Genomic DNA, 16,212 nt, shown 5'->3' with positions numbered 1-16,212 from the left:
TTGCGAGACTGCACTAAAGTGGCTGCACTAATATGCAATTACCAAAACTTAAACAAAGAATTACCAATGAATTTGGTAACCTGAATAATGATCAAGAGTTAAGAATTAGCCACAAATATTTTTAAAAGGTACCGACTAAGATTTCTTTAAGGTAAATGGAAGGTCCTTTGAATGCCTGATAAATTTTGAGCATTAAGTTGATGTGTACTTTTTTATGTGAAAATAATTGCATTATAAAATATAAAGTTGAAGCAATTTTTAGAAAACATGTTCATTCTTATTTAATGTGTTATTACATTAAAATTATCACTCTCCTTTTTGAAAAAATTCAATAATAAAATAAAAAAAATTCTAAATCAATATTTTATTAGCAGACCAAATTTACAGTGTACTCTTGATTATCTAGGTGAGGATTATAAAGCATGTGACCGAGATCAAGATCTGTGTGTGACCAAGATCTCTTGCACTTGCCTTTAATGTGCGAGTATTACTCGCACATTAAAGGCAAGTGCAAGAGTGTGTGAAAATTCAAAATTTATATAATAATTTAAATATATATATACACACTCTTTTGCAATAAAATCGAAGCACCAAGGACGACTTCTGCGATTGTGATGAAATTTGGTATGCATCTTGATTACGCTTGCAGAGGCCTTTAAGACATTTGCCTTTGACCCCACAGTATTGGCGGAGCCGTCTTGAGTGATGTCGTAGCCCATCATCATGGCTGCCGTCAGACTGGCATCGTATAGTGTTCAGCGAAAAATCCTGCTTCACTCTTGAAGCAGATGACCACCATATTCGTGCCTGGAAAGAACGTCCAGTGGTCCTGATCATGACGAAATTTGGTATGCAAAAACATCCTGATCGAACATGCAAATAATCAAAGTTTCAAGGCAAATTAATAGGAATTGCAGTCATAGCGCACATTTCTAGTGCGCAATTTGCAAAGTATAAAACCATTAACAGAGGTGGAAAATGTATCCTTTTTTTTTTTTTTTTTTGCTGCCATTGTAATTCTGTAAACAAGCAACTAATGATGCCATTACAACGATATCGAAGACCTTACAGACAACTAAACGACTTCGAAGTGGTTGCATTGTAGGGTTGCGTGAAGCTGGATGGTCATACCAAGCAATAGGCCGCCACCTGCAGCATATAGACACTGCTGTGCAAACATGTTGGCAGCAATGGTTGCTTAGAAAAACAAGGAAACTGCTGACGAAATGAAGGCTCTGGAAGGCCAAGGAGCACAAATGCGAGGCACGATAGGATGATTGTTCGCCAAGCCCGAACCACCCCAACGGTATCATTGTCGGCTATTCAACGCACTACAGCCATGTCTATACCTCCCGTGATACCGTCCACCATCTCACGCCGCTTTTCTTAGGAGAGGTTACGCTCACAGAGGGTTTTAAGACGTTTGCCTTTGACCCCCACAACATCGGCGGAGTCATCTGGAGTGGTGTCGTAACGGATCATCATGCCTGCCATCAGACTGGCATCATATAATGTTGAGCAATGAATCCTGCTTCACTCTTGAAGCAGATGACCGCTGTGTTCGTGTCTGGAGAGGACAGGGCCAGCGGTCCCAATCAGCCTTTGTTTTACAAGGGCATACAGCCATGACCCCTGGTGTGATAGGGTGGGGTGCTATTTCTGATGACAGCAAATCATCTTAAGTCATTCTCCGTACATCTTTAACAGCTCAACAATATGTTGATACCATCCTGCAGCCGGTTACATTACCCTTCATGTCATGTCATCCTGGGGCCCTTTTTCAACAAGATAATGCCAGGCCACATACCGCTCGCATATCTCTGGACCGTCTCCATGCGATTGATATTCTTCATTTTATTATCTGTGTATGAGCTATATACATATCCACTATCATCAAAAACAACCACTCCCTTCACTGTGCTTCGATTTTTTTGCAAAAGAGTGTATATAGAAATATAGAAATCAAAGACTTATCTAACTGTGAAGAAGTCATCGCAATAACTAAAATTGTATCCAAAAAACTGATAGAGTAAAATTCTTCGAATATGCCAATTTTGGAAACATTGAGAAATAATTCAATGGTGATTAAACTGACCCAGACTCAGTGAGGTGTCACAAGAATAGAAAAGAGGAATACTGAAGGCACAAATGAAGTTGATACTGACAGTTACATTAATCACGAGACAGCAATCACTTCTGTTGAAACTCTGTTGAACTTTGTTGACCAAAGGGGATTTGAATACAGTGATAAAATAACATCATGAAAAATACACAGTGAAATTCAGAAAATATTTAATGTTCTCAAAAACAAATTACTAATTTTTTTAAGAAAAAATATTTAATGCATGAAAACTGATAGACTGTCAAGAGTACACTGTATGCACACACAACACATATACATATTATATAACAGTTATGCAACTGTTTAATGTCTCTTTATAAACTAAAACATATTAATATTCAAGTAGAATTCAGGACATGTCAATCTATTCCTAGTTACAGAAAACTTACAGAAGTTGATGATGCATTTGTAATATTTTCCACTGCTGGTGGAACAGGTGTATCATGTGCTATATTTTCTAACTGATGGCGCATGACATCACTCAAAGGCAGTTCTATGGCACACAGAAGACGAGTCTGGTCTACAGTTTCTAAGCTGCAAACTCTGGGGGGGGGGATTACCATAAAAGAAAAAATATGAAAGCCATATTAAAAAATATACAAATTCTACACTATATCAGCACTAAAAAAAATAATTTTCAAAAGCCATTTACCTTCCAATAACAAAGGAGAATACAGGCTCGCAAGGATCACTAGTATCATAAGTAAAGTTATAAAACTAAAAAGGAAGGAAGAATCACATTATTTTATTTCTTAACAAGTTAATATTACAAATTAACTTATCAATGACAGCTTTATTTTTCAGCTCATTTACATCTTACTTTCGAATGGAATTTTTGACAAATTACTTCTATACTTCAACTCATCAGTTTTTCAGTGCTATTAAACAGAAATGATTGTTTACAAAATGACACCAGGACTAATACTTACATCTTGTGATTTATAAGGAACTGAAAATTTAAAATGTACTTTTTTATCTCTATTTTCTGTTTATTTTTTAGTACCTTTAGCTCTTATCTCCCAAACATGGTTAGGAGAACTTAAAAATATTTTATGAAAAAAAATAATGATATGAATGGTTATTCAGAGCATTAGGTGGGGAACATCTGTATATTTTAAAGTGGGATTAACTCTGCATCAATTATTTGGCTAAATGCATTGAGAACTTATTTAGCCAGATCAGAGGTCTAGTAAATTTTAATACTGTCCATCTCTATCAGGTGTAATAATTCATTTGAAAAGCTTGCTATTGGGAAATAAATTATCTAAATTGTCACCAAAGGTAAATCTTGCAGACTGTGAAGATAAAAAACAATGTGAAATTTCTGTAATGAAAGAAATGTTAGAAACTGCTTTTTCTTCTAATGATACGGCAGAAATTTTTCAGTCTTCTGCAGTCGAAGAAGAATCAATTAATTATTAAAATATCTACTGTGAATTTGAAATCAAAATTTAGGATTCAACAAACAATGTATAGGCAAATGAACAAGAATCCCTCGCTTATGTGTCAAATTATGTTAATTGTTATGTGAAACATAAAGATCATATAGTGTCAAAACATTTTGCGGATGTTCTAACTCAAACTTCATATTTTTGTTGTCTAAGTGAGGACTAACTGTACCATTGCCAGTTTGGATCGAAGTAATGAGAAAACTAGAAATTTTTTTCTATTATTTTCACTACAGTAATTTTGAAAAAAGTACAGGTGTAGTTGAAAATTTGATTTCTTGGCTTGAGAAAAATTTTCTCTATATGAATAAGAATGCAGCTCATTTTTTCCCCCATTTACAAACATTCATAAGGGTTTGACAACTGAAAGGAAAGCATTATTTAGTGTTATTCTAATCTAAATGCTAATAAACATCTGAAAACTAAATGCAGACTAGCAAAATTAACTATATAGGAAGAAAATTGTGTAATTTATTTCATTCATTATAAAAACAATGTTTTGAATCATTTAGCTTATTATTCACATAATTTATTAATAATTTATTTTATGAAGTTCTTAAATATTTATATATAAAATTATATAACATAAAACGCAAAATTCTACATAATAAATTAAGAGCAGAGCACAGGCTTTTAAAATTAGGAGCAAAACTTGCACACAATATACTAATTTGATTTGTTCCTGTCATATTATGGGCCAGGGATGCTTCCAAACACAAATGGTCATGAAAGGGAACCTGTATGTTAATACAGAACTCATACAAGCTGCTATGGTGAGGGCCTTGAGACCATATAAAAAGAGACAGAAATCCACTGGCTCAGAGTGCCATCATTTATGCAAAAGTAAGATATTTTGATTAAAAATTTGATCTCCAGTAAAACAAATGATCAGCAGTGTTTTATTTTAGATATACTGTGTCAGTGACTGACACTGCATATAATGTGACAATTTGATTCGAGAGCAATGAACATGAATTTGGCCCTCTAAAATAAAGAGCGACAAATTAAAGATTCACTCAAAGGAATGTCACAACTCACATTTAAAGAATGAGTTAAATCTAATTGCACTTCTACATTGCTTTATATCCTCTCTTTTTAACTGCTTCCAGTTCAAATGTAGAGAACATTTTGATGAAGAACTTTGTAAGTAAAATTCTGAGGTGGTCAGAATTTTCTCAACAACTCAGTTAGATTCACCATATACTATTCTTATATTTATACATTGGTTAGCCTAAATAAATATAATTTTCTCAATATATATGTCTAAGTCTAATACAATTTTAATTTAAGATTTATAAATATATATAAAGTCTCATTATACCAAGTAATTTTTTTTCAAAAAATTCCTAAATGATTTCATATCTTTTTTCTAATAAATTTTTATTGTCTGAATGCAAGCTCATTTCACAAACGTAATATAGTACAACCCCTTTTAATCAGCAGCAATGGGATCACATGAACTCTGAACAAGAGATTTTTTAGGGCAATTGAATATACATTTCTAGAACTTAATTGCCCATGTTGTTTGATGCGATCTGTAAGAACTGCAGCCTGCCAAGTCTGCTGATAATGTATTTGATCTATTAGCCATAATTAAATAAATAATATCAAAACTGTACAAAGTGCTTAAAAAAAAGATTTTATATTTCAGAAAAACAAAAATAAAGAACATTTTTAAATAACCATATTTATTATTGCATGGAAGTAATAACTTTTTTAGTGTGATGGAATATAATTTCCTAAGTCTACCTGCTTACAAAATTATCACTGTAGTTTTTAAAATTTGTTGTGCAATGAAGCATCATAAAATATATATACAGATATAGATGAACATTTATCCAGAAATATTATGAAAATCTCCAAACCTTCTTCAGCTTCATTGTCCCTTTCTCTTAATCATATTTCTCCTTTATCAATACATGCCCAATTATTTCATTGTTATGTGGCAAATTTTAATTATATTAATGTTTGTTTTAGGCAGTGGCGTGCGGTAGGTTTTCATGCAGGATGTACAGAGAACAACAATAATAATAATAAAACCATAAAAGTGTACATTAAACACTTCTTTAACTTTTCATTTGTACACAAAATCCATACATCTATCTGCATTACTAACAAAATCATCAATTACATGATCATAAAACTCTGGTTTTGACTGTAATAAGTGTAACATTTCATTTCTTTTTCTATTGTTATTAGAGATAAATTTAGATCCTGGCTCATTGTATTGCGTGCATAATTTGTTACTCTTTTCAATGCTGAAAATGATCTCTCCACCGAAGCAGTTCAAAATGGAATTGTACAAATTAAATGTGCCAATTTATTTACTTCGCTTAGGCCATCTGTCAAATCATTCAGCATTTTATGCTGAATAAGTTTCGATAAATTCATTTCATGGTATGACTCACTACAATAAAGAACGCATAATTCATTGGTTAGCTTTACAAAATCGAAATGTTTTGCATAAGTGTTCTTTAACGAATTAAGGCATTCATCCAGAAATTTACTTTGATATTTCTTAAAAAAACTGAAATTCAAATAGTTCAAAAAAGTTGAGCGAATTTAATTCTTTAAAACGGACATCTAACTGACAATAAATAGTGTCCATTATTTCATAATATTAATTTTTAAAATGTTAGTCTTGGTCTACACTTGAGTTTTGTAAATTTACACGACATTTTTTTTAATTTGGGGGACCCACTACAGAAACAGTCTCTTCATAAACTTCCTCAAATGTAACAGAAGTTTGCATATTTTGAATTGCACCTTTTACTTCCTCTACTTTTTGACTATAATATGCTATATCTAAGTTTGTTTTTTGTAAAATATCAAATAGAACATCAGTATAACTAAACATTTTGGCAAAAATATTTAGGAGAAAATTACCGTTAAATTCTTCAAAAAACATAAGATAACTCTTTGCAATATTAATTGTATCATTATCCCAGCCTTCTGGATTCTCAATAATATTTTCAAATAAATCAGATAGGCCTTGCCTTTTGCTTTTTAAGGTATTTACCAAACGAGATGAATAGTTCCAATATGTTGTAGCTAATTTTGGAAATTTTCTTTTAATAATTTCATTTAAAACATGATTTCTTTTTGTAGACAACAAAAAAAAAAAAATGAGGCTATGCCAGAAATTGTTGCAAAAAATAATTTAAATCTTTTATAAACAATACAGATTGTGATAGAACTAAATTAAGTACATGTACACAACAATGCACAAACATAGCTTCTGGGAAAATGTGTTTTACTTTTTTCTGCGTCCCATTCTACGTTCCTGTCATGACTGCTGCCCCATCGTATGTTCGAGCAATCAGTTTATTCTCACAACCCCAACTCAAAATTGTTTCTTGCACAACATTACACAAAGCTTCCGCTGAACGATCATGACCAACATCTTTAAAAAACAAAAATCTTTCCACTGATGCACTACAATTATTAACTACATTCGACACAAATCAAGTTGTTAACATATCGTAGCACAGCCGACAATTACGATTTGTGAGATATGTCAGATGTTTCATCCAGTATAATAGCAACGAATGGCGTTTCTTTTACCTCATTTCTAATTTCTGAAATTACAATATTTTTTATCGATGTAATAATATCACTTTGCATTCTATTAGAGGTTCCAGAAAATACAGTTGCAGTTCTTAGATGGGTTGCTAAAAGGTCATTATATTTACTAATTAAAGTTATTAAAGCTATATAATTTTCTCGATTAAGGGAATTTATATTCTCATTGTTTCCACAAAATGCATCTTCTTGTTTTGCTAAGTAACAAACTACATCTATTAATCTTTTGAGAATATTTCTATTTCTTGCTACTTTTTCATTGTGTTGAACAATCGGTGAAGCCTTTTGTTGATCTAACATTAAATCTATCCTGGCGGTACCAAATGTTTTTAATAGTATTACAGCATTTATGTTAGATTGCGTTTTTTCATGTTTCTTTGCAGCTTCGTGGAGATGACTTAAATCACTGTAGCCTTGTTTTTTCCAAATATTCTTGTCCTTTTCAATTACAACAAAAAGTAAACATGGCCAACAGTACAACTTATTCAATTCACTACAACCAGTTAACCATTTAAATTTTTCATACATAGAATTTTGAAAATGTCGTACACACTGTTGTCCTTTAATCTTAATGTTTTGCGATACAATAATATCCGGCATCAGTCTACTTAATTTAAATATTTCGTTTTTAGTAGTAACGTCTCGTCTCGAAAATGAATTTTCCAATAAATCTTTAATTATTGAGACATCTGAGTTCTCCATTCTAAAATGGGTTATTTATTATGAATATAAATTTAAGGAATAGAATAAATAAAATATTTACCTACAAGTAGTCGAGGTATAACTACAAAAACAGCTAAACTTACGAGAATTCTACTAGCACTGAAGCAAAAATCATGTCTTGTGTTGTATGGTGTCATATGGGCGGTGAAAAAGCAACGCTTCAGGTTTCCACGAAAAACTTATATTTTCAGCAAATGTAGTACCACATGGTGCCTGTTGATACAGTGCCTCATCATCAGCCTGATGACATCAGGATGCTCATTGGTGCCGACAAACCGAACGTCCATTCCACGTGCAGAGGATTTCACTACACGCTAGCACAATAGAACAAACTGCTTCTTGTTCGGTCAGTGGATTAAATTAAATTTATTAATTTTTTTAACATTTGGAAATCATATATTCTGTGAAAAACATCTTGACAATTTATAAAAACAAAACCAGGGATATAGTGTTAGACAGATATAACTCTTATACTGTCTGTAAGACACAATAAATGGTAAAATTTGGACTGTTCTGTTAAAATTCGTTTCTTTTTTGTCCAACAAAACAAAATTTTTTTCAGCGAATTATTTCTATAATCATCGAAATTACTTTACCACATTAAAACATTTCCCCTTATACTGATGAAATACTTCTTTTATATTTCCATAAAAACAAAATCTTACAATATATAAATTTAAACATTAACCGTCTGCAAAATCATATGGCCAGTTAATCAGTTAAAAAAACAAAAACGCTTCAGCACATAAGTCCCCGCTCTAATACCACGCTTAATAAACCGTACCTTCGGATGATTCTGAATGCCAAGTGCAGGAAAAATAGCTGCACTTGCCTCAGTGCTATAGTATGCTGTGCTTCTCCAGTAGCCCATACATATAAAGCGTGATTTTCTATTAGTGCGCAGTGTGTACACATCAAAATTTCTTATGTTCGTTTGCTTTTGAACGCGCTACGTGGTGCAGCATGCGCTACGTGGTGCAGCATGTACCGCATGCACCGCGGGAATACAAGCAAGCAAAGCAACATAATATTTGAGTATATTATAAACTATACTTATTATATACTATATAAAGATAGGTACAGAAAATTATTGTCTCTCATAATTTTGCCAGGGTGTGCCGTGCACACCCTGCACATATGGACCGCACGCCACTGGTTTTAAGTTATCATTATTCTAGTATTTTTATTTGTACTCATGTATATTTTAATCTGGTAAAAAGAGTATTCTTAAATTGTTAAAGCCTTATTTAGCTGGTGGTTCTTGAAACTGTTTTTGTAACAGAGACAGGAAATGTTTGTGAGGAGACACCTGTTTTATGGCCTTTTACTAACAGTGGAAGCCGTTAAGGTGTTGTGTTGTGTTGTTGCTTTTCTTTGCTGATGGCCTTTTTACTAATGGCACTGAAAAAAAAATCGTAAGCCATCTTTCTCATTTCTCACTTGCTTTTATATTTGCAATGTTTCTTTCAGTAAGCTTAGGTAACCGGATTTCTTATCACCAGTTTCTGCTTGTTAGCTGGGAGGTTTAATTCCCATGTTTTTTCCACAGTACAGATGGTCAGGATTGTCTAGTTGTGATTTGTTGTGGGGGCAAAATTTCTCAGTTATAGATAAAGTTAAATTCTAGGTTTGGTGAGATTTAATTTTATAATTTTTTGGCAAGCCTATGAAATTTCTGGGGGCAGAGAGATCGAGTTTACTTTGCTTGCACATTGTACAAATTCATTCAGATTTAAAAAAAAAAAAAAAAAAAAAAGGAAAACGAGAAGCAGAAAGCGGCGGCAGGGCTTCCCCTTTGATGGGTGAGCGCTGGCTGTTGATTCAGATTTCGGAGCAGAGTTCGATATGGAGTGATTTGAGTTGCAGCATTTTAAGTCTCGTAAGAGTGCACAGGGGCTTTAGCTCTGTGGCGGGCTTCGGCCCAAGCGGATCGGGATTGCATTGACTAGGCTACTAGAAGAGCATTTTCTTCTAGAAAGATTTAAAATAAAGTGAGTACTTTACCGACAACCTTTAGCACTGATTACTTCTGGTACCTTCTTCTTTATTCTTTGAGAACTCTCTGCCGTTATGAACGCAGCACCAAAGGCGAATTATTTTAAAATCTGTGAGGAGTATCTGGTGCGGTGCGGGTTTCGAAAACGGTTCTTTAGAGGTCAAAGGAAAATATGAAAGAAGAGGTTTGGATTACTAAGGCTCACCTATCTACCAGTTATGCTGACTACCTCCCACAACAGAGTTGTGACTTCAAGGAAAAAAAAAGAGACTTTCTATGTGAGTAGAAGGATTGTATGTTTCGGAAGAAATCTACCACGAAATCCACGAAAAGGAAATGAATGAATTCATGAAAATGAAAGAGACTTTTCTCTGTGAGTAGAAGGATTGTAATGTTCCTAAGAAATCTAAGAGATAAAATCCAGGAAAGGAAAGAGACTTTTCCCTGTGACTAGAAGGATTGTATGTTTCAGAAGAAATCTAAGAGATGAATTCGTGAAAAGGAAAAAGACTTTTCTCTGTGAGTAGAAGGATTGTAATGTTCCTAAGAAATATAAGAGATAAAATCCAGGAAAGGAAAGAGACTTTTCCCTGTGACTAGGAGGATTGTATGTTTCAGAAGAAATCTAAGAGATGAATTCGTGAAAAGGAAAAAGACTTTTCTCTGAGAGTAAAAGGATTACATGTTCCAGAAAATCTGTGAGTGATTGTCTTAAAATTTTTATTTACTTTGAATTACCATGCTGATTATTCTTAATAACCAGGCTAGAGTTGTTAGTTTAACGTTTGCTAAAATTTGAATATGATATTGTAGGGTTAAATTTGCTTAAAAATTAATTAATCGTTACACTGCAAATTTCATTATTCTTAAAGGAAATTATCTTGATTAATACTTTATGTCAAAAATGAAATGAGTTAAATATTAGTGTTACATTTATGATACTGTAGGATTTGAAAATGTTAACTTAAATTAATGTAGGCTGTAATTTGGTGTGATATTCTGTGTTATTTTGCATAGTATTATTATGGTAGGGAACTGATCAGTTTACCCACTTATGTTATAGTGTTCTAGAAATCAATAAATGTGTGTGTTTAAAATTTAATTGCATTTGTGTATTTATCTTGTGTGTATATTTTTACAGTGGTCTGTCATGTCACTCTATTTGTTTGAGCCTTGAGGCTTTTTAAGAAACATGGAGCTTTACTGAATTTGGATTATTGTTTTTCCCTGGTGGGCTTCACAACATGCCCTATTGTACTAACCCATTACCACTATATGATTGTTCTTATGATACATGATGAATATTTATTTTGAGAGTTTGTCCAGCACCATAAGTCAGTTAAGATGAGTCAAAGTTAAAAGTCATAAAATTTAAAAACCCAATAATTTTCAGCTTCGCAACATCATCATCATCTTGAGAAAATGCGACAGGAAAATAACTGCCTACATCTATCCTCTTCAATAACACTAATCATCTCTGAATATGTAAATTCAAGATGCATAACACAGGTGCCACACTTGTATTAAAACCAACAGAATCTTTGTCACTCAACCCACTTCCTACAAACATGGTTATAGGGTTCAAATTATGCCAATAATAATGTAAAATAACATTCTTTGTAGCTTACCAGGAAACAAAGTAAATACGGCAATCATCAATGTGAATTGTTTCTGAAAACCATGGACACTACTTCCAAAGTTCACACACGATGCATTTAAAGAGATTAATAGTTCATCCTTATATTCTAGATACTAATTCCTTGATTCATTAGTTGCATAAGACTTGTTACCTTTGGAGCAGGAAGCATAATACAGTCAAATACCAAAAACCCACTGACCTGAAATCCGCGTTGCTTCTCAAAATATAAACATTTAGTTTATAGGTTGCGGAAATTGCAACATAGAGTACAAAATATCGAAGAAAAAATACTTACCGAATAATAATGAGTCATAACGTAAATACCAAATTATTGACCTCATGATCAGAGTTTTCCCCCTCCAATCTGCATCGAGGTAAAAAAGCAGACAGCTAAATCACCTCTTCTTTTAAGTTCACGTTTCCCGTTGTTGTACTTTCTGAGCTTTGTTATTTCACAGGATTGTTTAGTGATGTTGTTTTTTTCATCCGAATATTTTGTGGATAAATTAAAAATATTTTAAATTTAAGTGCTTTTTAATATAATGACAGATAAGAAATGCACTTGTGATTTTACTGCTTGCAACGTTGAAAAACATAAACACGTTGCATTGATGGTAATGAAAAAAGTGGAAATTCTGCTAAAGATGGAGGCAGGTGCTACTGCTCGGTTTATAGCTGAATCATATGGTATTGCCACACGGACTGTGTATGATATATAGAACAATAAAGAAAAGCTGTTGAAATTTTACAGCAACAGTGATTCTAACACCAGAATCCGAAACCGAAAATCTTTACATGAGGCGAAATCAGGAAACCTTGATGCTGTCTTGTACGAGTAGTTCCGGCAGTGGCGGAGTGATGGAGTACCTATTTCAGGATTACTCCTGAGAGAAAAGGGGAAGCAGATCCACGCTGATTTAAAAATAGAGGAGCCTAATGTAAATGAACAATATAATATAATAAGTTTATATATGTAATAATAATTTAATGCATATAATTAATTATTGTATTAATGTATATAATGATTTAATTAAACATATCTAATACACTTATTTATTTTGCACTTTTAGTCTGAATATTATCTTTTCTGTCCTGAAATTCGCAAAATATTAAAATCCACACAACCTCTGGTCCCAAGCGTTGCAGATTTCTGGACTTCTACTGTACAAATATTTTTATCATTTAGATCACCATTTTTTAACCTTAAGACTATTGGCCCATTACATACTTTCTTAGCTCACAGTCCTAACATTGTCGTTCCTAGTGGGGATGCAGCACATAAAAAAGTGTGGGCAGCGAAAATCAGGGGCTGCTGGATTCTCATGTTACCACGATTAAATATTTTAAATTCATTAAATTCATTGTAAGTACACTTTACACAGTTTGTTATATGCAAGTATGAAATAAAAATTTTACTGATCATTGAGCCTTTTTTTTTTTTTTTAAATATTTTTGGGGCGGCAATCCAAAGAAAGTACGCGGGCAGCCAACGACCCTGAGGCCTAAATTTCACATTTAAATGCAGACGTTCAAAACTGCTACTATTTTAATATTGCAAATTATAAGAAATTTTAATGCAATGTCAAAATTCACTAAAATAACTTATTACAAATATGTGATAACATGACAAAACATAGTATCAGACAGATCAATTTATCATTCCTAATTTCTTTTCTTGGATTAAAACCTGCTTATTGTATTCCATAAATTTAGCTAGCATACCATAAACTATGTTTTTAATAAAAATTACTGACCCATACATACCAGTAGTTTAGAATGTGTGGCAAATATTAACAAGGATCCAGAATAATTCCAACAACAAGAGGTAAATCTGTTAAAGAAATAAGTCATAAATAAAGTACTACAGCTTTAACCTGATTTAACAGATCAATTCTAAAATTAACAGCTTAAAATATTCTTCACCTTTCACTTCCAGAGAAGCTTTTTAACTTTTCCAACGAACCCTTTTTTGATTCATTACTAAATATAAATGCTTCATTCTGGCATACTGTACAAAGAATATTGTTAAGAGGGTGCCAAGATAAGCCTACAAAAAAGGAAGGGGGAAAACGCAGAATAAAAGCTACATTCCATAACAAGATGTAATAAAGTGACAATATTCAGATTTTTTTAACTTGAATAATACCTAAAAATGTTTAAAAGTATACTTCTTAAATCAAGTATTTCCCCATCTAACGAGAAGGAATTAGCCATTGCTATAAATTTAATAAATAAAAGAAATGCATGTAGCAGTAAAGAAGTAAATATTATTTTCTTTCATTGTTCTAATTTATTCAGTTATTACAGAATAATACTCTTGAATATCTCTCGCATATAAAGTACATCATACACTAAAAAATATTTTTTAATATACAAAATGGCATTCTTAAAAAATACATATTTTAGCAAACCATTTCTAAGAAATCCACATAAATCTCACTTGAACTAGTGAGAGACATAAATAACTTGCCTAATTTATGAAAAAACAGCCCAGTATATCTTAGAGTATAGGTAAATTATTTATTACAATAAAAAATTAAGGCTATCTATATGATTAGGATGTAATGTCTTTATATAAAGCAAATGTTAAGCATATTTTATCCACTTAATAATTTCATGACAACAAACAATTAGATATACCTAAAAAATTAATGAAATGGATACGGAAAAGAATATATGACTTTTTAAGTGGGTACTGATGATAAGAATATAAAAAATATTAAATAAAATTTTAAAAATCCATGTTCAAATAATTTTTAAAAACAAATACTGCTAAAAGTAACACCATCAATTCCTAAACTATTCTGTGATTTTATTTGCTAAAATATTCTAGGAAATGAAACCAAATGAAGATATAAAACTGACCCTAGTTTTCTTAATCATACAGCGTAATAAAAAAAAAAGCTATTGAAAAAGCTGTTGAATTTTATTCAATCTATAACAACTAACTGTTTTCACAAAATTAAATTTTTTACTTTTATGTTTATATTTGTAATTTATTTTTTGCTCATTATTAAATTATATAATTATTTTATCATGTCCAGTTTTAAATAAGATATATATATGTGTGTGTGTGTGTGTGTATAGAAATATTCATTCAATACTTTATTTGTTTACAGCAATAAAATATATTTTAAAAATCTGCTTCATTTTAATTCAAAATACAAATAATTAAGAAAATAAGACTTCAAAAATTATATATAATAATTATTATAAGCGATACCTATAACCTTTATCAAAGGTTCAAACATTTTAATATGCAGATACTTTTCTCAAAGCATATTTATACTGGTTAGTTGATTAATTAATTATAGCAAAGCATTCAACAGCTACTTGCCTAAAAAGACAGGAAGCTCTCAAGAAAAAAATGATAACAGCAGAAAATTAGCTCATACTTTTGTTTACATTTGAATAAAAGATGAGAATTTCATTCATGAAAGCCATTCTTTACAGTAAAGCTTGACTATCCAGAAACTCAGGAAATATTGAATTCCAGAGATGCAAAAATTCTGGATTACTAACCATATAAAAAATGTAATTCAAAGTAGAAAAGCTAAATGAATAGAAGAAAAAAAAATTCCAGTCTAAAATCATAAAAAAATTTATTTGTTATCAATTTGAATATCAGATGCCTACATTTAAATTGTGTGAGATTTTAGAAGGAAAAAGGACATTTCAGACATAAAAGCCGAAGCAAAATAATTACAAAACTTTTCAATTCAATTACAAAACTCTATCGATCATAAAAATTAGTGTGGAGATCTCTCCAAAATTATGCCAGTCATTCTGGCAGAAGTTTGAAGGAACAGATCGATCTTTATTTAGTTAATCAATGAACAGATGTTAACATACAAAAACATTAAGTTATGTATATAACATATAAAAAACATAAATCGCTTGCCATAATTATCCATGTTGCACAGCATGCGTTTATATATTTCAAGCAAGTTGAACTTTTCTTAATGAAAGGATGACACAACCTTAAAATCCTATTCTAGCTATTAAGTTGAAGACAAGTCTCAAATTTTAAACTTGTTTGCAAATTGCAACTAAAAAACAGATAAATGGCAATTAACTTTATTGTTTTACACAAAAATTAAACTGATTTACCAACAATTAATCAGGTTCCCATAAAGAGAAAATGTTACATCACATTTATCGATTACAGTGTTAAATCACACTGTTTGGCAAGAGTTTTTGTTTGATTCAAATCATATTCTATTTGTGCTTTATAATAGAGTTACAAATTTCTTATTTTCTTAATTTTACATAAAAAAAGTTCCTACAATTCGAAAATATTCCAGTTACTTGAATGCCAGGTAGTTGGGCTTTATTGCAGTTTAATAAATTAAATAAAATTTCTTTAAATATTGTATAAGAATTCATCACTAGAAGGCAATCATAAAGTGTCCTAATTCATTTTTCATTTAGACACATAATTTTCTATTCTTGTTATTTTTCTTACCTTTCTTTTCATGAATCTTGTCATTTATTTTTCTGTATTACATTTCTAAGAAAAATTCGCCATTTTCCAGATATATGAGACAACATTTCTAACAAGCAAATGAAGGAAGATGCCCTTTCCAATTTTTGTTAATCTTTCTAAAACTCTAATAATCTTTCAGCTATTTAAATTGGATCAGGGTTCGTAGCCATATTTTAGTTAAAAAAATAAGCACCTATAAGGACTTTTCAAACACAT

The 16,212-nt window shown here is 31.6% G+C and overlaps 1 protein-coding gene across 2 annotated transcripts in view; it reads right to left on the bottom strand.

Annotated features, from left to right (window-relative positions):
- LOC118190146 (WD repeat and coiled-coil-containing protein-like) overlaps positions 1–16,212 on the bottom strand; it is a 112,511-nt gene that overhangs the window by 69,337 nt on the left and 26,962 nt on the right. For both annotated transcript variants that reach the window (XM_035360830.2, XM_085818621.1), the window contains exons 4-7: positions 13,434–13,557; positions 13,275–13,341; positions 2,775–2,839; positions 2,512–2,665 (exon numbers count right to left, since the gene is read on the bottom strand). In XM_035360830.2, coding sequence (XP_035216721.1) covers positions 2,512–2,665; positions 2,775–2,839; positions 13,275–13,341; positions 13,434–13,557 — 410 coding nt within the window. The remainder of the gene's footprint in view (positions 1–2,511; positions 2,666–2,774; positions 2,840–13,274; positions 13,342–13,433; positions 13,558–16,212) is intronic.

The sequence above is a fragment of the Stegodyphus dumicola genome, chromosome 6, assembly GCF_044657685.1.
Source record: "Stegodyphus dumicola isolate Sdum_Otavi_A_Nest chromosome 6, ASM4465768v1".
NCBI classification, from domain to species: Eukaryota; Metazoa; Arthropoda; class Arachnida; order Araneae; family Eresidae; genus Stegodyphus; species Stegodyphus dumicola.
This window is presented reverse-complemented; position numbering and strand designations above follow the sequence as displayed.